General features: G+C 38.3%; 1 protein-coding gene across 1 annotated transcript; it reads right to left on the minus strand.

The window, feature by feature from the left end:
- Window positions 1-2,085: 2,085 nt before the first annotated feature.
- Window positions 2,086-2,913, minus strand: LOC143610679 (uncharacterized). The gene has a single exon (XM_077085086.1). It carries the CDS (start codon window positions 2,911-2,913, stop codon window positions 2,086-2,088), a length of 828 nt encoding a protein of 275 aa, XP_076941201.1.
- Between the last annotated feature and the right edge of the window lie 12,381 nt (window positions 2,914-15,294).

Consider the following 15,294-nt stretch of genomic DNA (forward strand, 5'->3'; position numbering starts at 1 on the left):
TCTAAAAGACCCTACCGGTGGTCTCTTGGACAATTTCAGGTCCTGTAGTTGCTTTTCTCCGACTTCTGCCGAACAAAGAGGGGGTCGACATTTTCTTCCGTATAAAGCTTCAAACGGTGCAGCTTTAATACTGGAGTGGTAACTGTTATTGTAAGAGAACTATGCTAACGACAGATAAGTATCCCAACTATTTCCAAAATCAATAATACAGGCTCGCAGCATGTCTTCCAATGTTTGGATAGTTCCCTCGCTTTGATCGTCTGTCTGAGGATGATAGGCGGTGCTCATGTCTAAGCGAGTTCTTAGGGATTCGTGAAGAGATTGCCAAAAACGAGAAACAAAACGACCATCTCTGTCTGAAATGATTGAGACAGGTATACCATGTTTGGCTTCAATCTCTTTTAGATAAAGCCGAGTTAACTTTTCCATTCGGTCTTTTTTCTCTAATGGGTTTAAAATGAGCGGATTTAGTTAATCTATCCACAATTACCCATATAGCATCATGACTTCGCGGCGTAACTGGCAATTTGGTTATGAAGTCCATGGTAATATTATCCCATTTCCACTGTGGGATCTCTGGTTGTTGCAGTAGTTCAGACAGTCTTCTATGTTTAGCTTTTACTTTGGAACATGTCAGGCACTTGCTGACATATACGAATATGTCTCTTTTCAAGTTAGGCCACCAATAATGTTCTTGGAGATCCTTGTACATCTTGGTTGATCCTGGGTGGATTGATTATCCAGACTTATGCGCTTCGTCTAGTACAAGTTTACGCAGATTTCCATAGAGTGGTACCCAAACTCGATCAATTAGATATAATGTTCCATCAGACTTTGTGACGAATTCACATTCAAGTCCTCGCAATTTCTCAAACCTTATGTTTCGAGGTTTCAAAGCTTCACCTGTGCATCACGAATTTGAGAAGTGAGACTCGTTTGAATCGTTAATCCTAATGCACGAACACGTAGAGGCTTTTCTTTTTTCCTTTCAACTTTGTGCATCAGCCACAACATTCGCTTTACCTGGGTGGTAACGAATATCACAGTCGTAATCGTTGAGTAACTCTAGCCATCGACGTTGCCTCATATTCAGCTCTTTCTGATCAAAGATATCCTGGAGACTCTTATGATCAGTAAATATTGTACATTTTGTTCCATACAGATAATGCCTCCAAATCTTGAGAGCAAACACAACGGCTCCCAATTCCAAATCATGGGTCGTGTAATTCTTTTCATGTACCTTGAGCTGTCTTGATGCGTATGCTATCACCTTGTCTCATTGCATAAGCACACAACCAAGACCTAAGCGAGACGCATCACATTATACTACAAATCCATCAGTTCCTTCTAGTAAAGACAAGATAGGCGCGCTACACAACTTCTGTTTTAAAATCTGAAAAGCTTCTTTTTGATCTTCGGTCCAATTATACTTTCTTTCCTTCTGAGTTAATAACGTTAAAGGTTGAGCTATTTTAGAGAAGTTCTCAATGAATCTCCGATAATACCCAGCAAGACCTAAAAATTGACGCACTTCGGTAGGTGACTTTGGTGTCTCCCAGTTTTTGATTGCTTCAATTTTTGAGGGATCTACGTGTATACCTTTTTCATTAATCACGTGTCCAAGGAAGCGTACTTCCCTTAACCAGAATTCACACTTTGAGAATTTGGAATATAGCTTCTCATCTCGTAGAAATTCTAAAATTAGCTTCAGATGTTGCTCGTGTTCCTTCTTAGTTCGTGAATAAATAAGTATATCATTGATGAATACTATCACAAACTTATCCAAGTATGGCTTACAAACTCTATTCATGAGGTCCATAAATACAGCAGGTGCATTCGTTAGACCAAAGGCATGACTAAGAATTCATAATGGCCATATCGGGTTCGGAACGCAGTTTGTGAACATCTTCTTCGGCATCTCATAGCTGGTGATATCCAGATCGCAAGTCTATCTTTGAATAATAACTGGATCCTTGTAATTGATCAAACAAGTCATCAATTCTCGGTAAGGGATACCGATTCTTAATAGTTAGTTTGTTCAATCACGATAATCGATACATATTATAAACGAGCCGTCTTTCTTTTTCACAAAAGAACTGATGCTCCCCATGAGGAAAAGCTAGGTCTAATGAATCCTTTATCTAACAGCTTTTGAAGTTGGTTCGACAGTTTTTCCATTTCCGACGGTGCCAATCTATATGGAGATCGGGCTATCGGTGTTGCATCTTGAACTAAATCGATTATGAACTCAACTTGCCTTGGTGGAGGTAAGCTAGGTAAATCTTCAGGAAAAACTTCAGGGTAGTCTCTTACTATAGGAATGTCTTCAATCTTTTGCTCTTCATCCTTAATATCCACAACGTTGACCAGGAATGCTGGATAACCCTTACGTAGCATCTTCCGTGTCTTCATAATACTGGTAAGCTTTAGATATGAGTTACCTTGCTCTCCTTGAATAGTCAATGTTTCACCACTAGTTAGTGGTAATCGGATAAACCTTTCTGAGCAAACGATTTCAGCCTGATTATGGGATAACCAGTCCATTCCCACGACTACATCAAAACTACCTAACTCAACAGGTAACAAATCGATACTGAATGTGTGATTCGCTAAGAGGATACTACAGTTTCGCACGACTTCACTTGTTTCAATCGTCTTTCCATTCGCTAATTCTATTGAATATTTGGTATCTAATTTATTGGACTCTATACCAAGGAAGGGTTCAACTTGTTTGGAAACGAAACTTAAATTGGCTCTGGTATCGAATAATACGTAAGCATAGTGTCTATTAATAAGGAACATACAGGTAACTACTGAGGAGTCTTTCCTGGCTTTCTTCGCATTTATCTCGAAGGCTCTACCTTTCGCATTCTGGTTTCTGAGTTTCGGGCAGTACTTTTGATTGTGCCCCATGTTTCCACATTCAATGCATCCGGTATTCGGCTTTCCTGAACCGGGCGGAGAGTCCTTACTAAAGCAGTATTGAGTCTGGTGTCCAAACCGGTTACACTTGTGACACTTCCAACATTCTCCAACGTGACTCTTTCCACACCTGTTGCACTGAGAGGATTGATTCTTTTTTTCCCCAGTCTACTCGTGTTAGCGGTAAACATTCTCCCGGAATTCGGTTATTTTCGGAATTGCCCTCCGGAGTTATCGATCCATTTCCTTTTTTGTCGGCTGGCTTTGGAATCGTTCCAGAATCTTTCTTATCCAAGATGGAATCTACCAGTTTCTTACCTGTCACCTTCAACGTTCCCATTCGTACAGCATCATCGGTTAGGGTCTTTGCCAATTCTCGGGCAGATTGGATGGTGGTTGGCTTCGAGGAAGTAACCATGCCTTGAATTTCCGGTGCTAAACCCCAAATGTATCTCTCGACTCGAACATATTATGGCGTAACCAGTCGTGGTACCAATCTCGCCAGTGCATTGAAACAAGAAGTATACGTGCCGATGTCTGCACCTTCCATTTTTAGTGTCCAAAACTCATATTCAATCTTTTGAAGTCGTTCCTAGGACAATATTCTTTTAGTAATAGTTCCTTTAATTCATTCCAAGATAAATTGTAAGCCGCATCTTCTCCCATGTTTTGAATTAGTGAATTCCACCATTCTAAAGCTTCGTCATCGAATGAACATACTCCACACATGATTCGTTGTGCGGGGGTACAATCACTAATTTTCATGACCGACTTCATCTTTTCTATCCATCTCACAATCTCAAGAGATCCTTCGGCCCCGGTAAAAGCTTTGGGTTTACACCCTTGAAAAGTTTAGTGCACCAGGGCACGGGATTTTATGTTTTAACATAGTTTGCTAACAATTATTATCGTTAATTATTGCATTTTGCTAGTTAAAATCTTATGGAATTTTTATGAAAATTTCCGTCCTTTTACTAATACAAAAATATGTACCGTTTTGCGTTCCGGTTCCGACATCGTTTCGGATAGTTCGGTCCGCGGTTCGGTTCACGTTTTGTTGTTCGAGTGCCGAATTGACATGTTGCGCGATTAGTTGCGCCAACTCCTCTTATGACGATGGCATTCTGGTTGCTTGGCTAGTGGCAATTCTCCTTATTTGAGGTGCCATAATTCTTTTATATAAAGAAAATAATTTAGTTTACCACCATAATACATAAACAAGATTAAAATACTTAAACAACCATAATATACAAAATAATCTACGTGGGGTACCTATTAATATTACAATTCAACAAAATTTGGTATAATATCTATTATACCTAATAGTTTTGGTTTCCCCATATTAGTCCTACTAATAAAAAATCTTAAAAAGTATTACACATAACCATTAACCAAACACAACAAAAGATAGTCAAATAACAAAGGTCCACCATGACATCTTCTAATGACGACTCATGAGATAGCTCACTTGAGGCTTCAAGTTCCCAAGCCTAGCCTCCAAACTCATAACCTTACGCTCTAAGTTCTTCAAACTAATGTCCATTGAGCACACAAATCTCGACAACGTGTCGATGGCCCACTCGTTTTGCCCACTCTTTCGTTCCGCAAAGTTGAGGCGTTCCTCATGGTCCCCTAAAGTCACCCCATGCATGGCTAACCCTTCGTCTTGAGAGTCTAATCGGGACTCTATCATAGGGGTAATTCCTAATACCTTTCCCCTACCATGTGGGGGTGGTGGGGGTGCCTCAATAGTGAATGAAACGAAAGGGGTAAGTTCCACTTCATACTCATCGCTGGTCCTTTTCCTCGAGCTCTCACCTAAGTGAGGCCCGTGAGAAATGGGCTCGGGATAAGATATGTCAATGATAGGAGGTGGGTTAATCGGGGCCTCGTACGCTGCATGGGTGCTACTACCCGAATCTAGAATACGTAGTGAAGACATCTGAAATATAAAGTCCATCCTTAGTAATCATAATAAAAATATATAATCAACTAAATAAACATGCATATATATTTACTTACACTTTTACCTTTGTTTCGTGAGGCGGGATTGAGCGTGTGTTTGAATATTCGGTTATAGTTTAAAAATTTTAAATTTTCTAATTCACTATAACGATTGGCTCTGATACCAACCTATGTCACACCCCGAAAACCTCATAATAATAATTTCAGCGGAAGCCTTTACAACTAAACAAATTTTCAGGCGGTGACAGTTGTTGTTAACCGATAGCCAATCATAATAACACAACGTTTAATATATAATATTAAACATATTTAATAAACATAAGAGTTAACACAGTTTTTATTATTAAAACTAACATAATGGTCCCATACATTACTTTTATTCAAACACCGACGCCCCGCTCCACGCCTCCACTCAGAACCGTCATTTACCTGTAAAACATTTTTAAATAATATTTGGGTCAACACGAATGTTGGTGAGTTATTCCCAAGAAAAACTTATTATATAAATGTAGAAAATTTATACATAAATAACACATGGATATAATAGTGTACGGCTATTATACTCCCAACAGTACCGATCTGTACGCGGTACAACACAATAACGAAACCCGCATTTTACCTTTAAGCACAAAAAGCGTTAGTTGTAAACTAGTTAAGAATACAACGCATGTATGACTACCAATTTGATAACTCGAAACGTACCATACTCAAAATATTCCCACTTTTAACCCAACATGAATGGACGTGGGGGGCTTCACCCTGATAGATCTACCAACATTTTTGTGCCCTTAATTCGGTTAACAGTTATTTAACCAAATTGATTCATCCCACAATAACAACAATTTGTAAAGTATAATGCGTTTTCAAAACATATATATAAATACGAATATAGATATACAATATGCTTTTAGGAGGAAGAACTCACATTTGAATCCAGTGTTTGTATAAACGCTCGTGTCCTATATTAGTACACGTTCGTTAATTTTAAGTTCGAGATTGACCAAAATTGGTTTACTATACACACACACACACACACACACATATATATATAACCTTAGTCTAAAATTCACACAAGCACACAACACATAAAGTTACTAACTTATAATTCTATAAATATACACTTAAAATATAAACAAGTAATAATTAACCAATAATTGTTTTATTTAATAATTTAAATTAAATATTATAATTTATAAAAGTTATTTCTTTTAGTTGCTGTAGTGTTTTGAAAAATTTAAGTTTTTGTTTTATTTAGAATTTTGACTCTATTTTAGTCGGTTTCGTCGGTTTTAGACTTAAAAACGAACATGTTGTCATTTTGTGAAAAATTTTGGTTTTAAATTACCAAAAGCACTTTTCATACAGTTTTTAGTCAAGTTTGATTAGTTTTTCAATAAAAATTATATGGTTTTCATTTTGTTACCAGTTTCTAAAAAATGTCAATTTTATCGTTTTTGTGTCGGTTTTCGCGACACGAACAAGGTTGGTTTAGGTTTTGCTATATTTGACTTTTCTTATACTTTAACTAATGTTAAATATAAGAATATTATGACTTTAGGAGCTGTTTTAATTCAGTTCCAAAAACTCATGTCGGTTCATATTAAAAGTCTAACTTTCCGATCGTTAATGTCACCGACAAGCTATTTAAGTCAAAATGTCAAAACCAAACCATTTTTTACAGAAAATATACATCAAATAACAAGTAGTATATCATCATATTCATATTTAATCATCTAGTACCAAGTATGCACACAAAACAAATCTTTCATTACACATGCTTAAGCCTTAGCTTAAGCTTTTAACAATATAATGAGCATGTTGTTTCTATAATCTCTACAAGGTATTTATATACCAAAATTTCTAGATCTTAACAACCCATACTATAGTCCTAATCCATCTCATTATCATCCTTTAAACAAAAACATTCTTGGTTCTTTAACCACAAAGTTTCTATATATAGCAAATCAGTTATTTAACAACTTTCATTTAATTCAAGCTTTCAAGTGTAATTAGGTGTAACTTATATCTATCTCATTCAACTAGTTTGATAGAAAACTTTTAACAATTTATTGAACACTTGTTCTTAGATTTTCTATTTACCTATTAACAAAGTTACTATTACTAGTAAGTAGTATTTTTAACAATCTTTTTTACTATCCCAACAATTTTCACAATAGAGTTAACTAAAGTAATCCTAATCACAAGTCTTTAATTACTTATACAAGATTATGTTCACTCATCAAACCAACTTAAAAAACATTTTGTACAATTTACAAAGTTTATTTTATTAGTATGTCTTACACTAATTCTTGTTTGTTTAAGCTACCAAGTTTCATGCATCCTAGTACTTCTAGTTGATTCTATTCCTTTCCATATGTCCCATTCAATCACTTACTTTGTCATTTTCAATCCATATCAAAATCAATATAAGACAAGCATGAACTTTATTATCAAAACCATATTTTTGTATTACTTGCATGTGTAAGTAACTTTTCAAAATAATCAAATCTCTACACTTTTGTCAACCCTTTTCCAAAATCCTATTTACCCTTTTCAAAACCATTATTATTATTACTTACAACTTTTTCAAGTAATCAACTATGTGGGCTTTCAAAATTATCACTCATTCTTAACCATTTTAACATTAACAAGTTAACAACTTCAATCCAACACCCAAACCAAAACCCACGGCCAATATGGGTGTTTTTATCCATAATCCATCTTTAATCTTTTGACCATTTTCATTATAATAACAATACTTCCCCATTTGTTAAACAAACTCAAGTAACATCAATATGGACAATCTAAACAAGCTAATATACAACCATAACAAGTCCATAATCAACAAAACCCATTTTACACATTCCCACATAAACTCACGGGTCCCACACATGCATGCATACATCCATATTATACTTGCATTCACACTATCAAGAACACTAAAATCAAACTTTATACATCATATAACAACTAGTATATCAAATCTTGAAGTGGGTTACCTTGGATTTTCGGATTTGGTGCCAAAGGAGGTGATAATGTGACCTTGTGTTAGCTATAATCTTTTCCTTGGCTTCCTACTTCTTGTTATTTGCTTAAACTTCCACCAAAGACATCCTAATCTTCAATAATGCATGTATAACAATTTGAAATGGTGATGATGTAAGGGATGTGGTGGTGGCCGGTTTTATTGAGAGAGAGAAAAGAGTTGTAGAGTGATGAGTTGGTGTAGTATAGGTTTAGGTGAATGTTTATGAAGCTTACAAGTAACCTAGGTAATCATGAAGTGTGTAAAAATAATATTATATTGCAAGTGGGTTGGGGTTGTGGGAAAATGGCGGCCGAGAGAGGGGTGAGGGAGTGGAAGAGTTGGTGTTAAATAATAACATATGGTATTATCTAGGTGTTAAGGTTTAACGTATCTCGTAATTTATCTAGCCAAACGACATCCGCTTCTAATAATTTTTATCAGACTTTGAGCGAAATTAGATTACAGTCAATGTCTGCCTAAAAACATAATTTTCTGAAAAACTTGATGTCGGGTCTTCACGGTGTCCTCTACTGGCTTTCGGTTACTTATTTTCTAATTTTCGCGATTCGAATCTTCTAAAATTAAGTTTATATACTATTTCTAATATCCTAATATAAAATTTAATTTTTCGAGGTCATCTTGACACGTTTATGAATTTATCCGTTTCAAGTCATTACCCGGTGTCAATCTGTACCGTGCTTGCCACACGACAAAATTTAACTTTTTCGGGTTCCATATTTTAAAACTCAACTAACATCAAAGACTTTAAAAATGTTATTCCTATATATTTATCTCACTAATTAATACGCGATTACGGTTAAAATAATTACCAGATTAGTCTAATTTTTGGCGGTTGTCACATGATATGCACCAATCTTGAACAAGTCTGGATCATCCCAAATATACTTCTTAGCCTGGGACATTATATGTTTCTTCTTTCTCCTTGGCCAATGCTCCGGGATGTCACCTGCAACTTTAAAATTAACAATATGAGCAAACCAGGGATTTTGTGAGATTGCCAAGATGTGCTCATCCGGAAAGGACTCGTTAATGGGCCCATCTGTGCTCTCATATTCCACCATAATTCGGGACAAGTGATCTGCAACAACATTTTCACTTCCTTTCTTGTCCCGAATCTCTAGATCAAATTCCTGCAACAGCAAAACCCATCTGATGAGCCTCGGTTTTGCATCCTTATTATCCATGAGGTACCTAACTGCAGAGTGGTCAGAATAAATTATTACTTTACTTCCCGAAATATATGTCCTGAATTTATCTAGAGCATATACCACTACTAGTAATTCTTTCTCGTTTGTTGTGTAAGTCAATTGAGCATCCGAGAGAGTTTTAATTGCATAGTATATGGAAACGGGTTTCTTGTCAACCCGTTGACCCAAAACAGCCCTGACCGCATAGTCACTTGCATCACACATTTTTTCAAAAGGCAAACTCCAATCGGGTGATTGCAAGATCGGGGATTCAACTAACTTTGACTTCAAAATGTCAAAGGATTTAGCACATTCATCATTAAAGTCAAACCGGGCATCCTTAAGCAATAAATTACATAAGGGTTTGGTAATATCACTAAAACCCTTAATAAACCGTATATAAAACCCGGCATGCCCAAAAAATGATTTAATGCCTTTGACATTCGTGGGATGAGGTAGAGTGGAAATAGCTTGAACCTTAGCTCAATCTACCTCAATACCATGACTCGATACAACATGGCCCAACACAATCCCCTCTTGGACCATAAAATGGTACTTTTCCCAACTAAGAACCAAGTTCGTTTCGATACATCTTTTCAAAACTCTTTCAAGTTGATTTAAACATGACTCGAAAGATGTGCTGAAAATCGAAAAATCATCCATGAAGATTTCTAAAGACCATCCCACCATATCGGAAAAGATACTCATCATGCACCTTTGAAAGGTGGCGGGGGCGTTACATAGCCCAAATGGCATTCGCCTAAACGCGAATGTGCCATACGGGCACGTAAACGTTGTCTTCTCCTGATCTTCAGGATGAATAGCTATCTGGTTATACCCGGAATAACCGTCTAAAAAGCAATAAAATTTTTGACCAAATAGCTTGTCAACAATTTGATCGATAAACGGAAGCGGTAAGTGATCTTTCGATGTTGCCGCATTCAGTTTTCGATAATCAATACAAATGCGTCGCCCGGTTACCGGCCGGGTGGCGACCTCGTTACCTGAGTCGTTCTTGACGACTTGGATGCCCGCATTTTTCGATACTGTCTGTGTCGAGCTCACCACGTGTTGTCTGATATGGCAAAGATAATGCCAGCATCCAACCACTTCAGCACTTCTTTCTTCACCACTTCCCTCATATTCGGGTTCAATCTCCGCTGAGCATCGTGTGTGAGTTTGACAGTTGGGTCTGTTAAGATTTTGTGCATCACAACTGATGGACTAATTCCCTTCAAATCCGCTATTATCCACCCGATTGCTTCCTTGTTTGCAACCAGCACCGCCATCAAAGCATTTTCCTATTCAAGAGATAAGTTAGAAGCTATAATAACATGAAAAGTATTATTCTTACAAAGGAAAGCATATTTTAAATGCTTTGGGAGTTCTTTCAGCTCAACTTTCGGTGCTTCCAGCATTGATGGTTTCAACCTGGTATCGATCTTCTCGGGAAGTGGTTCCATCTGAACTGACCATGGTGGACGGTTTCCTTGCCTTACAAGGTCCGAAACCTCACCGATCGAAACCGGAGAAGTAACTACCAAAGGTAACAAGGGGTGTATATTATATATATGTTGTACAACCATAAACAAGTGTTAGTAAGACTACATAAGTTAATTAGAATGAAAGATTAAACTCAGTTTGACTTTTGGAAGTCAAACCTTCAAGAACACAATAATAAACAACCTTGAATCTATTAAGTTTGAGAGAGAATTGAGAGATGTAGCAAGGGAAAGTGAAGGGAAACGGTGGTGTATATATAGGGTAATGTTAGTGGTCAAATATGGGTGTTAAACACAAGAGTTTTCATGCAAAAAGGGTCCAAACAGAGCACAAAACAACAAACAAACGGGCTGCTGATCTGCAGCCCGTCGCGCCACGTGACCTACGCGACGGGGTTGGCCACCAGCTTTTCCAACTTTTCTAAAATAGCAGAAATTGTCCCTGAAGTTTGTTTTAAGTGATTTTTACGAAATTTAAGGACCGAAAAGGATGTTTTCAAGACCCAACTAGTGTAAAACAATATTGTAACATAAATTCCATCATTTTTATTATATCCAAGGTTTTGGTTTACAAAATGGGTTGGTTTAACAGACAAACATTTACAAAACGAACACAATTCCAGACCCGAAATTGACGAATGTCACAGTATCCCCTACTTTAGGAAATTTCGTCCCGAAATTAAGACGAAGACGATGATGCAGACAAATGTGGATACTTCTCTTTCATTTTGTCTTCTCGTTCCCAAATTAATTCCGCTCCACGCCGTGATTCCCATCGAACTTTGACTAACCGAATACGACTACGCTTGGTTTTCTTCTCGCTGCGATCCATGATCTCAACGGGTCGTTCAACCATGATCATCGACTCATCGACATGTACTTCGTCTAGAGGTATATGGAGATTACCCTTGGCTAAGTACTTTTTAAGATTCGAAACATGAAATGTCGGATGAACACCGGCAAGTTCTTGCGGTAGTTCGAGTCGATAAGCTACCTTCCCAACACATTCAAGAATTTTGAAAGGATCAACGAAACGAGGAGCTAGCTTACCCTTCTTTCCGAAATGGACTACCCCCTTCCAAGGAGATACTTTTAGAAGGACAAGATCGTCAACATTAAATTCGATCGGTTTTCGCCGTTTCTCGGCGTAACTCTTTTGACGACTTCAAGCGGCTAGGAGGTTCTTACAGATTTGATTGATGATGTCGGTAGCTTCTTGGATCATTTCGGGTCCCGTGATTTGAGCTTCACCAATTTCGTTCTAACAATCGGGGAACGACATTTATGATCGTAAAGAGCTTGAAAAGGAGCCATATCAATACTTGAATGATAGCTATTGTTATATGAAAACGCGATGAACTGAATGTGAGAATCCCAATTTCCATCGAAATCAAGAACACACACTCATAGCTTATCCTCGAGTGTTTGAATCATACGTTTGGATTGACCGTCCGTTTGATGATGATAAGCGGTGCTAAGATCGAGACGTGTTCCCAAAGCTTCTTGAAGTGAATGCCAAAAATGAGAGGTAAAACGAGCATCGTGATCAGAAATGATAGTCAATGGTAAACCGTGTCGGCACACAATTTCCCGAACATATACTTGAGCAAGCTGCTCGACAGAATACTTTTCGCGGATCGGAATGAGATGAGCAGATTTGGTTAAACGATCGATAATCACCCAAATACTATCGTTGCCTTTTTGGGTGTTGGGTAATTTAGTGATAAAGTCCATAGCAATGTCTTCCCATTTCCAAACGGGAATCGGCGGTTGCTCGAGTAGACCAAAAGGTCTTTGATGTTCGGCTTTGACTTTTGAGCAAGTAAGACATTTAGATACAAAAAACGCTACGTCCTTTTTCATACCTGGCCACCAAAAGGTAGCACGAAGATCGAAATACATCTTATCTGCACCGGGATTAACGAAATACCGCAAATTGTGAGCTTCGTCGAGTATACAAGTACAAAGGTCATCACGATCGGGAACCCACAAACGATTTAGAAAGTACAAAAGACCATCGGGTTTGGTTTCGAGTTGAAGTCCGGCTCCACATGATATTTCGTCGTACATGTTATATTCTTCAACGGAGGTACGTTGAGCTTGGAAGAAACGAATTTGAAGATCAGTTTGAACAACAACACTTAAGAGTAGAACATATTTAACACTAACCTTTCGACTTAGGGCATCGGCGACAACATTCACTTTACCGGGATGGTAGCGAATCTCGCAATCGTAATCACTAAGTAATTAGGCCCATCGTCGTTGTCTCATGTTGAGATCTTTTTGGTCAAAAATATGTTTAAGGCTTTTATGATCGGTAAAAAACCACACATTTTGTACCATAAAGGTAATGTCTCCAGATTTTGAGAGGGAAAATGATGGCACCAAGTTCGAAATCGTGAGTCGTATAGTTCTTCTCGTTGACCTTAAGTTTCCTTGATGCGTAAGCGATGACTTGACCTCGTTGCATGAGAACACAACTAAGACCTTGATGAGAGGCGTCACAAAATACAACAAAATCGTCGTTTCTATCGGGAAGGGTTATAACGGGAGCATTGAAAAGCATGTCCTTGATAGTACAAAAGGCTTCCTCTTGCTTCGAAACCCAATCGAATGGTTTCCCTTTATGAGTGAAGGAGGTAAGAGGCAAAGAGATTTTGGAAAAATTTCGAATGAAACGCCAATAATATCCGGCCAAACCGAGGAAGGAATGAATTTCCGTGAGAGTCGTTAGAGTTTTCCAATCCTTAACGACCTTAATTTTAGCGGGATCAACATGAATACCTTTGTCGTTTATGATATGTCCTAAAAATTGAACTTCCTACAGCCAAAATTCGCATTTGGAGAACTTGGCATAAGTCATTCGTTTCTAAGGAGCTTGATAATGGAACACAAATGATGTTCATGTTCGGCTTTGGATTTAGAGAAGATGAGAATGTCATCAATAAAGACAATAACGAATTTATCAAGGAATGGTTTGCAAACACGGTTCATGAGGTCCATAAATACCACGGGTGCATTTGTTAACCCGAAGGGCATGACCAAAAATTCGAAATGTCCATATCGAGTACAGAAAGCGGGTTTAGGAATGTCTTCTTCACGAACACGCGATTGATGATAACCCGATCGAAGATCGATTTTTGAGAAACAAGTTGCGCCTTGAAGTTGGTCGAATAGGTCGTCGATTCGTGGCAAGGGATATCGATTTTTGATGGTGAGTTTGTTAAGCACTCGGTAAATGATGCACACACTAAACGAACTATCCTTCTTTTTCACGAAGAGAATGGGAGCATCCCAAGGAGAAGAGCTTGGACGAATGAAACCTTTATCGGAAAGTTCTTCGAGTTGGTTCGACACTTCTTGCATTTCCGAGGGGGCTAAACGATAAGGAGCCTTTGCCACTGGCATCGCGCCGGGCACAAGATCAATTCGGAATTCAATCGGACGAACGGGTGGAAGACCGGTGACATCATCGGGAAAAGCATCGAGGAAATCATGAACAATGGAAATATCTTAGATTTTTCTTTCTTTTTTGTCATTTGTCACCGCAAGAGCTAGAAACGGAACATACTTTTAACGTAAGTACTTTTGCGATTGAGCACACGACATGAGATTAAGTCTTCTAGAAGTTGTGTTGCCGAAAACTATAAGAATTTTACCACTGACAAGCAGAATGCGAATGAATTTATCGAAACAAACGACTTCGGCACGGTGCAAAGATTACCAATCCATGCCTACTATGACATCGAAACTTCCCATTTGCATCGGGATGAGATCGATGAAGAATTTATGCTTGGAGAGAATGAGAGAACAATCGCGTACGATGGAATTGATGGTAATAGAATTGCCATTGGCGACTTCAACTGAAAACGGTCAGGAAAGCTTGGTTCGAGGCATAGCAATTTTCGATTCAAATTTCAAAGAAATAAAACTTCTATCGGCACTAGTATCAAATAAAATAGAAGCCAAATGATGGTTTACCAAAAACATACCGTTCACGACATCGTTTTCCACTTGAGCTTGATTTGCATTCATCATAAAAGCTCGCCCTTGATTGCCATGGTTGACTTGAGGTGCTTGTTGTGGAGGAGGAGGTGGTGCTTGGATTGCTTGGATGGGTTGGATGAGTGGTGCATTGAGTTGGGGAATTTGGGGTTGGTAGGTTTGGACTTGGTAAGCTTGGGTTTGGTAGTAGGGAATGGTCACGGTTTGAGCTTGGTTTGCAAAGGTTAATCGGGGACAATTTTTACGGAAATGGTTAGGATCTCCACAATTGAAGCAAGCTCGGGGTCGTTGGGGTTGATTTGGTGGGTAGTGTGCTTAACGGTTTTGGGAATTTTGGGGAAAAGTCCTTGGTTGGTTTGGTTGGTTAGGTTGGGTTCGTTGGGCGGATCGACAAGTGGTGCTGAGATAGCCAAGTCGGTTACAAATGGTACAATGGCGGCAAGGCGTGTTTGGTGGGTGGTGGAGTTGGAAAGTGTTACATAGTGAGGCAGTATCGGTATAGGGTCTTCGGTTTTGTGGTGGAGCTTGGATTTGTTGTTGAGGTTGGGTAACGACATAGTTTCGGTAGTTGGTATTGGGTTTCTTTTTGTTGTTGTTGTTGTTGATGATGTTGTTTTTGTTGTTGTGACGGGAAGAGTTGAAGTAGTTGATGGCCTGTGGTGCG

This window comes from Bidens hawaiensis, unplaced genomic scaffold (assembly GCF_021521415.1).
Source record: "Bidens hawaiensis isolate Kalapana, Puna unplaced genomic scaffold, B.hawaiensis_p1.1 tig00027537_1, whole genome shotgun sequence".
Classification (NCBI taxonomy): Eukaryota; Viridiplantae; Streptophyta; class Magnoliopsida; order Asterales; family Asteraceae; genus Bidens; species Bidens hawaiensis.